Source organism: Eurytemora carolleeae, unplaced genomic scaffold (assembly GCF_000591075.1).
Source record: "Eurytemora carolleeae unplaced genomic scaffold, Eaff_2.0 scaffold1112, whole genome shotgun sequence".
Classification (NCBI taxonomy): domain Eukaryota; kingdom Metazoa; phylum Arthropoda; class Copepoda; order Calanoida; family Temoridae; genus Eurytemora; species Eurytemora carolleeae.
Window position 1 is genome coordinate 68,980 of NW_019397087.1, and position 14,529 is coordinate 83,508.

The 14,529-nt window shown below is 34.4% G+C and overlaps 2 protein-coding genes and 1 non-coding gene across 3 annotated transcripts in view; 1 reads left to right on the forward strand and 2 right to left on the reverse strand.

Annotated features, from left to right (window-relative positions):
- The window catches only part of LOC111711756 (5'-nucleotidase), a 5,808-nt gene extending 378 nt beyond the window's left edge, over window positions 1-5,430 (forward strand). Inside the window, exons 2-9 of the mRNA XM_023486181.1 lie at window positions 1,627-1,657; window positions 1,873-1,943; window positions 2,008-2,046; window positions 2,332-2,394; window positions 3,228-3,343; window positions 4,463-4,581; window positions 5,185-5,252; window positions 5,336-5,430. Coding sequence (XP_023341949.1) covers window positions 1,627-1,657; window positions 1,873-1,943; window positions 2,008-2,046; window positions 2,332-2,394; window positions 3,228-3,343; window positions 4,463-4,581; window positions 5,185-5,252; window positions 5,336-5,399 — 571 coding nt within the window. The 3' untranslated portion in view covers window positions 5,400-5,430. The remainder of the gene's footprint in view (window positions 1-1,626; window positions 1,658-1,872; window positions 1,944-2,007; window positions 2,047-2,331; window positions 2,395-3,227; window positions 3,344-4,462; window positions 4,582-5,184; window positions 5,253-5,335) is intronic.
- Window positions 5,431-9,548: 4,118 nt separating this feature from the next.
- Window positions 9,549-14,267, reverse strand: LOC111711752 (heat shock 70 kDa protein cognate 4). Its single transcript, XM_023486178.1, has 7 exons — window positions 14,117-14,267; window positions 13,083-13,319; window positions 12,591-12,755; window positions 10,996-12,042; window positions 10,532-10,774; window positions 10,091-10,184; window positions 9,549-9,740 (listed from the first exon to the last, which is right to left on the reverse strand). The coding sequence occupies exons 1-7, from the start codon at window positions 14,189-14,191 to the stop codon at window positions 9,655-9,657; spliced, it is 1,947 nt and encodes a 648-aa protein (XP_023341946.1). The 5' UTR covers window positions 14,192-14,267; the 3' UTR covers window positions 9,549-9,654.
- Window positions 9,797-9,873, reverse strand: LOC111711758 (small nucleolar RNA SNORD36). Its single transcript, XR_002767310.1, has one exon. It is a non-coding gene; the product is annotated as a small nucleolar RNA SNORD36 (small nucleolar RNA).
- Window positions 14,268-14,529: the final 262 nt, after the last annotated feature.

A 14,529-nucleotide genomic window follows, 5' to 3' on the forward strand; every position in this document is an offset into this window, starting at 1 on the left:
CCCCCGATTAAATTTTAAAAATATTTTTGAAGGAATGAAAAAATCCGATTGGCAATAGCTAACTCAGGATCCATCAGGTGCAGTACAATAGCAATACAATAACAGAATACAATAACAGTACAGTAACAGTACAATAACAGTACAGTGACAGTACAATAACAGTACAGTAACAGTACAATACCAGTAAAAACAGTACAAACAATACAAGTACAGCAACAGTACAATAGCAGTACAATAACGTACAATAACAATACAATAGCAGTACAATAACAGTACAACAGCAGTACAATAACAGTTCAATAATAGTACAGTAACAATACAATTGCAGTACAATAATAGTACAAAAGCAGTACAATAGCAGTACAATAACAGAACATTCGCTTTACAATAATAGTACAATAGCAGCACAATAACAGTACACTAACAGTACAGAAATAGTACAATAACAGTACAATAGCAGTACAACAGCAGTGCAGTACAATCATAGTACAATTGCATTACAATAACAGTACAATAGCAGTAGAATAATACAGCAACAGTACATTGAGAGTACAATAGCAGTAAAATAGCAGTACAATAGCAGTAAAAAAGCAGTACAATTGCAGTTAAATAACAGTACAATAACAGTACAATAACAGTACAAAAGAAGTATAAAAGCAGTACAATAGCAGTACAAAAGCAGTACAATAGCAGTACAATAACAGCATGATAACTGTAAAATAAGGAACAATAACAGTACATAACAGTAAAGTGACAGTACAATAGCAGTACAATCAGAGTACAATAACAGGATAATAAAAGTGCAATAACAGTACAATAACAATACAATAACAGTACCATAACAGTACCATAACAGTACCATAACACTACAATAACGTTATAATAACAGTCCAAAACAGTACAGTAGCAGTAAAATAGCATTACAATAACAGTAAAATAGCAGTATATTATCAGTACATTATCAGTACATTACCAGAACAAAAACTGCAGTACAATAGCAGTAGAATATATGCTGCACAATAATAGTACAAAAAAGCAATTCAATAGTACAGAAACAGTAGAATAACAGTATAATAGCAGTACAATAACAGTACAACAAAAGTACAATAACAGTACAATAACAGTACAACAACAGTACAATAACATTACAGTATCAGTACAATAACAGTTCAATAACAGAACCATAAAATACAATAACAGTACAATAACAGTGCAATAGCATCAAAATAGAAGTACAATCATAGTAAAATAACAGTACAATAACAGTACAATAGCAGTACAATACCAGTACAATAACATTACAATAACAGTACAATAGCAGTACAATAGCAGTAAAATAGCAGTACAATAACAGTAAAATAGCAGTACAATAACAGTAAAATAGCAGTACATTACCGAACAAAAACTGCAGTACAATAGCAGTACAATAGCAGTACAATAATAGTACAAAAAACAATTCAAAAGGACAGTAACAGTGGAATAACAGTATAATAGCAGTACCATAACAGTACAATAAAAGTACAATAACAGTACAATAACAGTACAATAACAGTACAATAACAGTTAACAGTTTAATAAATTTACAATAACAGAAAAAAAGCAATTCAATAACATCTTCTTTTACAGAACAGCATTGGAGCCAGGGAATATTACCAAGGTATTAAAATTATGTATTCTTAATAGTTTAAAAAAAAACTATTGCTATTTAATATAACATTGTTTGAGTTTTTATGTCCGCAAATGATATGTATGTATACGTATATGCATAATGCCGTACAATTTTTAATGATTTTCAAAACTTATGTTTGCTTACGCTTTTATTCTTCAACTATGTATATTATTGTTATTATTATTAATTATTATTATTTAAAGGGGGATATCCTGCAAGCGTTTCCATTCCAAAATACTTTCGACCTAGTGACCCTTCCTGGCTCAACCTTGAGGTCAGGAAATTAATAGATTTTAATTTTTAATTATTTATTTAATTTATCAATTACTATTTCTCAGGAAAGTTTTTGAACGTAGCGTAGCGGATCTTTCTCAAAGGAACTTTCTTCATAATGATCCTTTAACAAAGCACACATATAGTCTTATTACATTTTTGACTTGTCCCCTTTTTACTGACATTACTTCACATCACATATTTTTTACATTCTCTACATTTATAAAAGTTTATTTGTATGTGTGAATAATAAAATTAAAAAGTAAAAAAGTTCGAGACTGAGATTTTATGTTTGGTGGGGAGATAAACGTACTTTTACAGATCTGATAAATTTTAAAATTGGATATTTGTTGCTTGTTAGTCAGTTTGAAGAGAAAGTTTGAATATAGGGGACCACATGATAGTGGAGAATTCCTTCAGGTTTCTGGATTCAAACTAATTTACGATCTCAGGTAAAACAAAATGATAAGAACTGAATCCCTATATGTTTGCAACTTAATGGTGTTAACCTTTGATATTTTAAACTTGGACTTTTATATCGTTACCAGAATTCTAGTTTCTAACAACTAATGTCTGCGAAATTAGTCTTCCTAATATCAGAGATTGAAACTTTTGTGTAAAGCATCTTGAACGGCTGATATCGATATCAACCGTAGATTTGTGAATAAAAGCTTGATCCCTCAATTAAGTTATCCCTGCAGGGTATTACCACCTCACCAAGTAGGTTTGCAGAAGATGGAGATCATTGATCCCGAGATTCAAAATTTGTTCACTGATTTCGACGGAATTGTGTTTTTATAAATAATTGTAATTGTTGTTTTATTTTTATGATCTTTTCCTGGCTCTTTAACAATATTTAATAATTTCTCAACACCTTACTTAGGGACTGTATAAGCATAATTTCAAGTGACCCTCTATGCAAAGATGGCAATGGTCCCTTGTCTGGTCAATAATGTGGAAGATATTATCATTTTTTTCTATAAGTTTAAAAGTATTTAATTCTGACAATACCTATATCTTTTCCTGCAGTAGAAATGCGCAAGTCACTTTTGTTGAGAATCCAAAATTGAAACTAACCAGTGTTCAAACTTATAAACATTGATAGCTAGATAAAACATACTTGATCAGACACAGGGTACCGTTGTAAATCAGGCTTTGCTATCTCTCCATGGAGGGTCACTTGAAATTATGATTACAGTCCCTTTAAGCTTGAATGTATAAGTTGAACCACTGTTTGAATTGAACTGTATTTATAGAATTCCAACTAAGTATGAATTTTCTCTAGGTTATCTCCAGGTTCTAGATTGGTAGAGGCCCAGGTCCAGAGTTCAGATAAAGGATATGAGAGGTTGAAGGACGGACAGGAATATCATGTTGTAATGTCGGATTATATTTCACGAGGTACAATTATTCATTTTATAATAAAATATCAACTGTGTACAAATGAATCGAATTAAGTTCGACATTTATAGGTTGTAATATCTCAATTAATTTCAAATTCAATTTAACTATTTTATCTTATTAAACAATGCAACTCCGTGAATTTGTTTGCGTCCTACGTTCTCAGGTATGAGTCGTTTTTAACACTTTTCTTATTATTACTATATTATATAGATTTATTCACACACAAAGATATAAATACATATATAAATGGTGTAGTTTAAATTTGTTTAAATAAATTTTTGAAAATACAGGTTTCCAAAAAGAAAAGAGAAAAATATGCAAAAGTATGCACAAGTAGACGACATTGATCATTACTCATTACATAACATATTTATCATTTCATTTATTACGTAATCATCGAATCCTTCAACATATAAATTATTCGTTCTTGTATTTAAAAGTTCTTGTAAAACCGGAACTTCTCATGCATGGTCCAATGGGACATCAAAATATTTCATTTGTTTCTTAACTAACATTTTACTAAGATCCGAAGGATTTACAGAACAATCATTTGCAATAGAAAATAGATTTCTGCCAAGAACTGATGTGTTATGGTCATTTTTATATACGCAACAGATAGAAGTAAAGTTAGCAGCGACCAATATCGAATTCGATTCGATATAATTTTTCCCGAACACTCCCTTAAAGGACATAGGTCTTTTTTATCCGAATCAAGACTAAATCTACCTCCTAGATGCTACACTGCAGAGCTAGGTGCGACATGACGAAAAAAGTTTACGGGACGATTATTCTGGGTAAAAAATATGGAATAATTATCCCGTAAACCTTTTCCTACATGTCACACTAGTCCAAAGTGACACCTAATCCTGGCCCCTGTGGAGCATCTGTAAGGGGGTAGACTTATTTGGAAATTGGTTAAGGAAGGTTTCGCTCACAACTTTCAAAAGTTTTCAAGGGTTTAACATTCTCATCAGCTTCAGTAAAGGGATTGTTCATATTCATCTGGAAACAAATCAGAAACACTAACCAACCCTACCCTACACTATATTTTAGGATCTAGCTCCAGGTACTTTCTAGTCTAGCTGCTTAGATATTCTTATCTTTCTCATATTTTAGGAGGAGACGGATACAAGATGATCAAAGAGGAGAAACTAAACCAAAGACAGGGATTTCTGGATTTTGATCAAATCTTAACTTATCTGAAACTATTCTCCCCTGTATCCCCTAGAATTCAGGTGAATATTCTCCCCTGTATCCTCTAGAATTCAGGTTAATATTCTCCTCTGTATCCTCTAGAATTCAGGTTAATATTCTCCCATGTATCCTCTAGAATTCAGGTTAATATTCTCCCCTGTATCCTCTAGAATTCAGGTTAATATTCTCCCCTGTATCCTCTAGAATTCAGGTTAATATTCTCCCATGTATCCTCTAGAATTCAGGTGAATATTCTCCCCTGTATCCTCTAGAACTCAGGTTAACATTCTCCCCTGTATCCTCTATAATTCAGGTGAATATTCTCCCCTGTATCCTCTATAATTCAGGTGAATATTCTCCCCTGTATCCTCTAGAATTCAGTTTAACATTTGACAGGTTATCGAGCAAGGACAGGGAACTCAGTGTGTTTAGAGTAAGGGAAGGCACACCACACCATTTTTTCTTCCGCACCACAAATGCCGTCACAATGAACCATTATTTCTTCCGACCACACGCAACAACAAAAAATACAACTCGTAATTTTGGAAAACGTCAATGAACTGACTACCCCCAAACGAATTAAGTGATAAAAATAGAAATAATTTCCCAAAAATCAGCTCTTTGAATATATATATTTTTTTCAGGGTAGAATTGTAATGAAAGGAGAGATACCTGAAGAACCTGCAAGTACAAATGATGCAAATGGAAATCGGTAAACAAATATTTCATATCATTTTTTAAAATGGAAATTTACATTGTCGAAAAAAATTTTAAGATTGATTTATTTTACTTTAGGGTTCTGTCTGAGACCTTGATTCAGATCTGCTTTGTTATTAGCAATATATTCTTACTTAGTTAATCAGTATTGTTATTAGCAATATATTCTTACTTAGTTAATTGCAATATATTCTTACTTAGTTAATCAGTATTGTTATTAGCAATATATTCTTACTTAGTTAATCAGTATTGTTATTAGCAATCTATTCTTACTTAGTTAATAAGTATTGTTATTTGCAATATATTCTTACTTAGTTAATCAGTATTGTTATTAGCAATCTATTCTTACTTAGTTAATAAGTATTGTTATTTGCAATATATTCTTACTCCGTTAATAAATATTGATTGTAGCAATATATTCTCTCAGTTAATAAATATTATTAGCAATATATTCTTACTCAGTTAATAAATATTGATTGTAGCAATACATTCTCTCAGTTAATAAATATTATTAGCAATTTATTCTTACTCAGTTGCTAAATATTGATTTTAGCAATATATTCTTACTCGGTTGATAAATATTGATATTTGCAATATATTTTTACTCAGTTAATAAATATTGATATTTGCAATATATTCTTACTAAGTTAGTAAATATTGATATTAGCAATACATTCTTACCCAGTTAATAAATATTGATATTAGCAATATATTCTTACTCATTTTATAAATATTGTAATTAGCAATATATTCTTACTCAGTTTATAAATATTGTAATTAGCAATATATTGTTTCTCAGTTAATAAGTATTGTTATTTGCAATATTCTTACTCAGTTAATAAATATTGATATTTGCAATATATTCTTACTCAGTTAATAAATATTGATATTAGCAATACATTCTTACTCAGTTAATAAATATTGTTTTAAGCAATACTTTCTTACTTATAACAAAACTATTGTTTTTAGCAATATATTCTTACTTTGTTAACAAAGTCGACTTTTAAAATCAAGATTGCACTTTAATTCGTCCTATGTTTAGCAATTGTTTATTTGTAAACAAATCCGCTTTACTTACTATGTGTATAATAACTTCAAATATACAACCATTTGCTTTGAAACATCAGTACTACTTTTATATCATCTTTCATTTCTCTGGTTATCACTGTGACATAATTTTTCTCGATTATTGAATATAGTAACTAACAATACATTGGTAATCTGTTAATAAATATTGTTTCAAGCGAGCGGGGGAAGGCAGCGGCCATGAGCCACCACTATTTCCCCTTCCGTGCCACAAATTAGCTTTTTTCTCTTCAGGCAGTCATGAGCCACCACTATTTCTCCTTCCAGGCCACCACATTAGACCCTTTTTGAGAGCAATACGAATATTAAAAATGATGCAAAATAAAGTACACTTCACACTGCTGAAAATGAACCTTCAGGATTCAAGTCAGAACACCGAATTTTTTTCTTCGGAAGGCTTCTGAGGAGGGAGGGAACCCCCGGACGCACATGAGCCTCCGCTATGCAGACACGAGCCTCCCCAGAGTTGCTAGGCAGACCAAGCCTCCGAGTTGCAGAAATGAGTATGCGCAACACATCAAAATGTGCCTGTGTAATACAGGAGGTTTTTTTAAACGTGTGTTTTAAGTTTATATAAATGATTTTTTTGAAATTTTTAGACACAGTGGCAAGAGAGGCTTCTCAAAGATGATAAGCATTTATTAATTATCATAAATAGTGCCGAATTATTACTAATGAAGTGGTATCTAAAACTTTAAACATTTTTTACGCGAAAAGGAAAATATTTAGAAAAAAAGTTTGAATTAAATTGAATTTCATCTTTTATAATTTTTGATTTTAGCGATACCATTTTTTGAAGTTCAAATTAAATCTTAAAAAATTGTATTTATTATTTAAATCTTAACATTTTTCCAAAAAGGTATAGTTTAAATCAAAGATTACAACAAAACAAACCAAGTTTACTCCAGAAATATTTCTGCGTAAGAAATGTTTAAAGTTTTAATATAAATCTTATAAGCAACTTTTTGAGTCCATATATGTTTCTAATAATGACAATCAATAAATAACTCTAATCTTTAGTAAAATTCTTATGCCACTCAAGAATGTAAGGCAAGGAAAGTTAATTGCGGTTGAGTATACTCTGTGTACATATTGAAACCAGTTCTCTCTGGGCGGAATTTGTAAACAATAATAGATGCATCAGTGTTCGTTTAGTATCCGAGGAGGCTAAAAGCATTAAATTTTGATAATTTTGATAATTCACTTAATAATTTCCTATGACCAGAATATTTCATTGATTTTTTATGTGAATGATGGATCCCATGTCAGGCTTCGACATCCGTCTTGTGTTTACATTAGCGTCCAGAGACAGTACACTGCAGTACTAAAGATGTGTACACTTCTGAAATGACTTTCCTTGCCTTACATCCTTGATGCCACTCGTCAAAAAAAATATTGAAAGTTTTCATCACTCAAAAAAGCTGTGCTGTATGGTGGAGGCTCGCTTACTGCATAGAATAGGCACGGTTTGCATAGCGTAGGCTTTGTCTGCATAGTGGAGGCTCGGTCTGCCTCGCGAATCTGGGAGGCTCGATGTCTGCATAGCAGAGGCTCATGGCGTCCGAGGGTTCCCTCCCTATTCTGAGTTATAATCTCAGAAAATGCCACCTAGGGAATTTTAATTAAATCCATTTAAGAAATTGTAAAAATCAAGTGCATTTTAAAGTCTAAACTCAATCGTAAGTGCAGGTTCAAGGATTAATCAAGATTAATCTGTGTTTTTTGTAATATTTTTAGACCCCTCAACGGGTTCCCAAATTTTGTGAATTTTCCTTAACAAAGACATGTTTTAGCCAAAAAAATCAAAGCCTTAGTGAACTATATACTGAATAGTTGCCCAATTACTGTTTAAAAAAAGACTTTGAAGTAAAATCAGTAAACTTACATCGGGCCGCATTTTGACAGTCAGGCAGTTGACTAAGGGGTTCGAGTTTTTGCTACAAGTTTCATGACTGTTAAAGAAAAATAAAAAAATTTGGATAACAGTCATATACTGTTAAAAAAAAACCAGAAGATGCAGATTAAAGTCTTGAAACGAAATGTTTGTTAAATTTGAGACCTTCGAGTGCACTTGATTTCGACAATTTCTTAAACTTACCTAGGTGGCATTTTCTGAAAATTGAGAATAAAACTCAGAAGCCTGCGTTTAAACAAAATCCGAAGAAAAAGGTGTTTTGACTTGAAACCTGATGAGTCCATTTTCAGCAGTGTGCCTTGTGTGAAAATTTGCTGAGTGCAAGGAGAAAATTGCTTAGTTTTTTTTTGATGTAAGGTGCAATGAAAGCTAAATACTGCGATTTTCACATTATTTTCTTATTCTTCAAACTGCTCGGGACAATTTTTCTCTGCTCCCACAATAGGAAAAATGACCTAATTTACCTGTTTAAATGTAAAACAAACGACCTCTTATCTGTATGTTAATATATTGATCTTATGTACAATTGAATAAATGGTTTGAATTGAACTTTGCAGGTCGTAAATTTACCATTTGAAAAAGTAGTTTGCCCGGAAGTCAAATGAGATGGCCAGGAAGAGGAAATAAAGGCGGCTCAAGGCGGCCGAAATAGAAAAAAAAACTAATCTGGCACGGAAGGGTAAACGCAGGTGGGTTGTGGCCGCCTACCTTCCCCCGCTCCCTTAAGAATATGTTAATTTTAAATAATATAACCATGTAAAGCTTCAGTAGAACTTCAATACGCAACTTCGTCAATGAAGCTTTTCAGAATTTCATTCCAAAGTTTTCACTTTAAGAATTTTTCAAGTTATTAAAAAAAATAAGATTTTCGACCGAACTTGACAGTAAATTAAGTTTTGGTTCAATTACCGTACCACTGAACTACATGAAATAAAAATTTAACTGTTAAACTGAATTAAATCTTCCAAGAATATCTGAAGGTCTGTTGAGCACTTTCGTTAATTTTAAGATCCTGAGAAAAGATTTCACCAGTTTTAACAAAATGTTTCTCGACTAGATATACATAAGTAACAGTTCAACTTTTGTCATTAAACATTGACGAAATTAAGGATGTACACGTGTGAATAAGAAACTATTTAAACTTCTCGTGATCAAAATCACTTAACTTAAAATTTTTGGGCCGAGCGCAAACACTTGAAGTCAAGATAGGCCAACAGTTGCATGGTCTGAAAATATTTAGTACACTATCAACCTCTACTCTTTTCTGTATTGCAGGAAAAAAACGACAAATAAATATCATGCTATACTTTATTGAATTTGCTAGTTGGATTGAAACAAATGAATTTTAGAAATGCCGTGAATTTTATCCTCTGTCGTAGAATCAAGTATACATGGTTTAATCAACTTCCTCAATAGTGGGTCCAGCACCTCCAGCACTGCTAGGGGCCTCACCACCTCCCATACCTCCCATATCAGGCATACCTGGACATACTAAAGTTAGATAAGAGCATACAAGATCTTACAATGATTAGGAAAATAAAGTTTTCAGTGTTAAAAAGCTCGATTGTGTAGCATCAGCAGATTCAGAGTTGGATATCGTATTTCATCATTTCATCATTTCATCAGAATATCATAAGTTTCGAAATGAAAATTTGCTCTTTAAGCAAGCAATTAGATCAGTATTATTAGATAAGAAAAGCCAGATAAGTTTTATACTTAAGGCGTAAATTATAAAAATTAATTCGTAAATTTTCAGTCAGTGGACGAAAAAACCCATATGTATAATTGGAAGGAAACTCTGTAAATATATGAACCGCTAATAAATTTCGTACCTCCTGGCATACCTCCGGCTCCCTGGTAAAGCTTGGTGATAATAGGATTACATACAGCCTCAACCTCCTTCTGCTGAGCAGTAAACTCCTCAACCTAAATATTTTAAGTATAACAATTGCCTGTGAACCACGTGGAATATTACAGATTTGATATTTAGTGAAGACAAGATTCAAAATATATTTGAAGTGACCCATCTTCAAGACGACACAAAGATTAGGTCAGTGTTAATATTTTTTAATATTTTCTCCTTCATCAAAATAAATAATTAAGGTTAAAAAATTGAGAGAATTTCTTCCCAAGGGAAAATTTAAAAAAGAGTAAAAATGAAACACTTGAACCTAAACGAACAACCAAATTTTCTACGTTATTAATATTTCCTAAGGTACCATTGCGAATCCGACATTGCAATCATAGCCTAAATGATATCTAATAATTTCTACCTCGGCGAGCTGGTTGGCATCCAACCACTTGATGGCCTCCTCACACTTGTCATTGATCTTCTTACGATCATCCTCGGAGATTTTGTCCTTCATCTTTTCATCCTCGATGGTGGTCTTCATGTTGAAGCAGTAGGACTCAAGTCCGTTCTTAGCAGAGATTCTCTCCTTCTGCTTCTCGTCATCTGCCTTGAACTTCTCGGCGTCGTTGACCATACGCTCAATCTCCTCCTTGGACAGACGGCCCTGGGAACAAAAGGAAATAAAAAAATTATATAAAAAATAAAATTGGTTTAATCTGATAAAAATCTCAGGGTTAAAAAGCTCTTGGGTAACATCAGAAGTCAGCGTTGGATTCGTTGATCATCACAGGAGATTTATAAGAGGTGCAAATCTTTCATGGTTTGATTTAAACAATCTTGTTGAAAAAAATTGTGCACCTCTTTTGTGTTAAATATTAACTGTACCTTGTCGTTGGTGATGGTAATCTTATTCTGCTTTCCGGTAGACTTGTCACAAGCAGACACGTTCAGGATACCGTTAGCATCAATGTCGAAGGTGACCTCGATCTGAGGAACACCACGGGGTGCTGGAGGGATTCCAGTCAGATCAAATTTTCCAAGAAGATGGTTATCCTTGGTCATAGCTCTCTCTCCCTCGTACACCTGGATGGTGACAGCAGGCTGGTTATCACTGTAGGTGGTGAAGGTCTGGGTCTGCTTAGTGGGGATGGTGGTGTTCCTCTTGATGAGGGAGGTCATGACACCTCCGGCAGTCTCAATACCGAGAGACAGAGGGGCAACGTCGAGGAGGAGAAGGTCGGAGACAGCCTCGCTAGTATCTCCAGTGAGGATAGCAGCCTGAACAGCAGCTCCGTAAGCAACAGCCTCGTCAGGGTTGATGCTCTTGTTAAGCTCCTTACCATTGAAAAAGTCCTGGAGCAGCTTCTGGATCTTGGGAATCCTAGTGGAGCCACCGACAAGAACGATGTCGTTGATGGAAGATTTGTCCATCTTAGCATCCCTCATAGCCTTCTCGACAGGCTCCAGGGTTCCCTTAAACAGGTCGGAGCACAGCTCCTCGAACCTAGCTCTGGTGATGGAGGTGTAGAAATCAATTCCCTCGAAGAGAGAATCGATCTCAATGTTGGCCTGAGCACTGGCAGAGAGAGTCCTCTTCGCTCTCTCGCAAGCAGTTCTCAGCCTTCTCAGTGCTCTCTTGTTCCCCTTGATGTCCTTCTTGTGCTTCCTCTTGAACTCATTAACGAAATGATCCACCATACGGTTGTCGAAGTCCTCTCCTCCAAGATGAGTATCTCCGGCAGTAGACTTAACTTCGAAGATACCCTCCTCGATGGTAAGAATGGAAACATCGAAGGTTCCACCGCCAAGATCGAAGATGAGAACGTTGCACTCGGCGGCACCCTTCTTTTTGTCCAATCCGTAGGCGATGGCGGCGGCGGTGGGTTCGTTTATAATACGGAGCACATTCAACCCTGAGATGACACCAGCATCCTTAACAATAAACAAATTACATTCTAAAGCAACATTGCGTATTAAGAGTTTACTAAGTGATCAATGAAGAATTTAGGCCAATTTCTCAATCGAGTTACACTGGGTAACTTGGAATTAACTCCAGAGTTAACCTAGTTCCAATTTCTTGGACCCGCAATATCCTGGGTTACGATCGACTCTAGAGTAAAACTACACGGAGTTTAACCCAGAGTAGAATGCACAACTGAGACCAGAAAATAATAGAAGATGATTGCATAGTTTAGAAAAGCGAAATATTATATTTTCGATAAAATGTTAACAAAATGATGGATCACTTTGAAAAAAATTGAGTTTAAGGAGGGAATTGTTCTTTTTACCTATCTATTACTTCGACAAAATTGATGTCTGAATATATTTGTTGTTGTGATAAAAAAAAGTGTTTTCTTCATCCATTTCACAAAAATAAATTTATTTGCACCTAAATAAAGCAATAATCCCAAATTCAGCAAATAAACACTCCCCTTTTTCTTCAGCGAGTTGAGTAAAAAAAATTACGAAACATTGCATACCTTGGTGGCTTGTCTCTGGGAATCGTTGAAGTATGCAGGGACAGTTACAACAGCGTCCTTCACGTCAACCCCTAGGTATGCCTCGGCAGTCTCCTTCATCTTGGTAAGCACCATACTGCTCACCTCCTCGGGGGTAAAGGTCTTCTTCTCGTTCTTGTACTCTACCTAAACATTTAGAATGTTAAAACCACTCATTTAAAACGATAAAACCTTAACAATGAGCGTTTTAAAAATCTTTTGAAAATGACCAAATTTTACAAGAAGAAATCAGTAAACCAAATAAGATAAAGGTTTATACATTAAAGATCTTTCCAGACCGCGCGCAGCGGCTATAACAGGTCAGGGGACCAGACGATGCTGTCACACGACATAACAAAATTGACGAGGGTACGGAATTTTGGCTACTAAACGTTCTTCGCTACACCATTTATACTAGGAAATCAAACTGTTATCACTAAATATAAATACACATGAATAAAAAAGAAAACTTGCCTCAAGCTTGGGCTTTCCGCCGACATTGACAACATCGAAGGGCCAGTGCTTCATGTCGCTCTGGACGGTGGCGTCGGAGAAGTCTCTGCCGATCAGCCTCTTGGCGTCGAAGATTGTGTTGCTGGGGTTGATGGCGACCTGGTTCTTGGCTGGGTCTCCGATCAATCTCTCAGTGTCGGTGAATGCAACATAGGAGGGGGTGGTTCGGTTACCTTGGTCATTGGCGATAATCTCAACCTAAAAAAAATAAAATAATTGCAAGATAAAGAGAAATATAGTTTCTAATGTAATAAAATCCGGTTTCATTGTTGAACAGTTTAAAGTTTATCGACTGATTTGTTGGAACTACTATAGACATCCCGTCATATCCTGTAGTTCAAATAACACAATATTTGCCCATAGGGATTGAAGTATAAGATTTCCACAAAAAATATTCTAATGAACATTTAGTCCGACAAACTACTAAGACGAGCGCTGCGGCTGGCAGTTAAAATTTTTGAAGTTCCTGTAAACTTCACATTTAGACAATAAGGTTTATTTCAGACTTTTGGGTCTGTCTAAGTAATTTAGACTCCCCTTCTAACAAAAATTTTAAAGACCACTAATTTCAGCAAAAATCTTGTTATTTACTTTTGGAATTTTAAGTTAAGTTTGGTTTGGACAATTTCTGGGCCAAGCGCTGCGGCTAGGGAGCCGAGTGCCGTGGCTAAGAAAGACTAGGGGACCGCATCATGCTGCCACATGGTCGGTTAAATCCATCTTACATACAAGATCTATGTACAATATAAATAGGCGGGGGACCAAAAATCATATACTAGGAATATACCGTTAGGATAGCACCAATTACTTAATAAAGTCACCTATAGTGCCCCCCCCCCCTTCAACAAAAAAAGGTATCTTTCAGCGATTTTAAATGAAATGGTTACAGGTGAAAAACTTTAGAATTAAGGTTTCAGGATTATAAAAATTAGTCACTCAAAACAGAACTACAACCATTAAGATGCTTAAAAACAAATTAAAATGATAAAATTTACCTTTCCATGTTGGAACACTCCAACACAAGAATAAGTTGTTCCAAGATCGATTCCTACGGCAACTTTCTTGGCCATTTTCAGTTAGTAGATTTACAAACGCTGTGTATTGGATGGAAGTTGATAAGAGAAGAACGATTTGCAATCGATCACGTGATACAAAGACCGGACCAGAGCCAGGCCAAGCCTTTCCTTATCCGGCTACTGGGATCGTTCAGTTATTTCTATTAATCTAAAAAAAAAATTATAATTCATGAATAATTTTATGAAAAAGATAGAGAAAAGATTGTTTTCTAAAATAACGTTGAATGAGAAAATAATTTTTTTGTTGAATAGTTGGTTATATTTTTATGAATTTCTCCATGACGTCAGACCCCGGTTTCTTCTTTCATGATTTCCAGAATGTTCCACAATAT

What these genes read in the sequence shown, in the direction of transcription:
- LOC111711752 (XM_023486178.1), bottom strand. Translation starts at nt 14,191, where the DNA reads ATGGCCAAGAAAGTTGCCGTAGGAATCGATCTTGGAACAACTTATTCT. An exon ending in GCGGAAAGCCCAAGCTTGAG is followed by an intron (nt 12,756 to 13,082) that starts GCAAGTTTTCTT and finishes CTAAATGTTTAG; the next exon opens with GTAGAGTACAAGAACGAGAA. An exon ending in ATGCCAACCAGCTCGCCGAG is followed by an intron (nt 10,185 to 10,531) that starts GTAGAAATTATT and finishes TAAAATATTTAG; the next exon opens with GTTGAGGAGTTTACTGCTCA.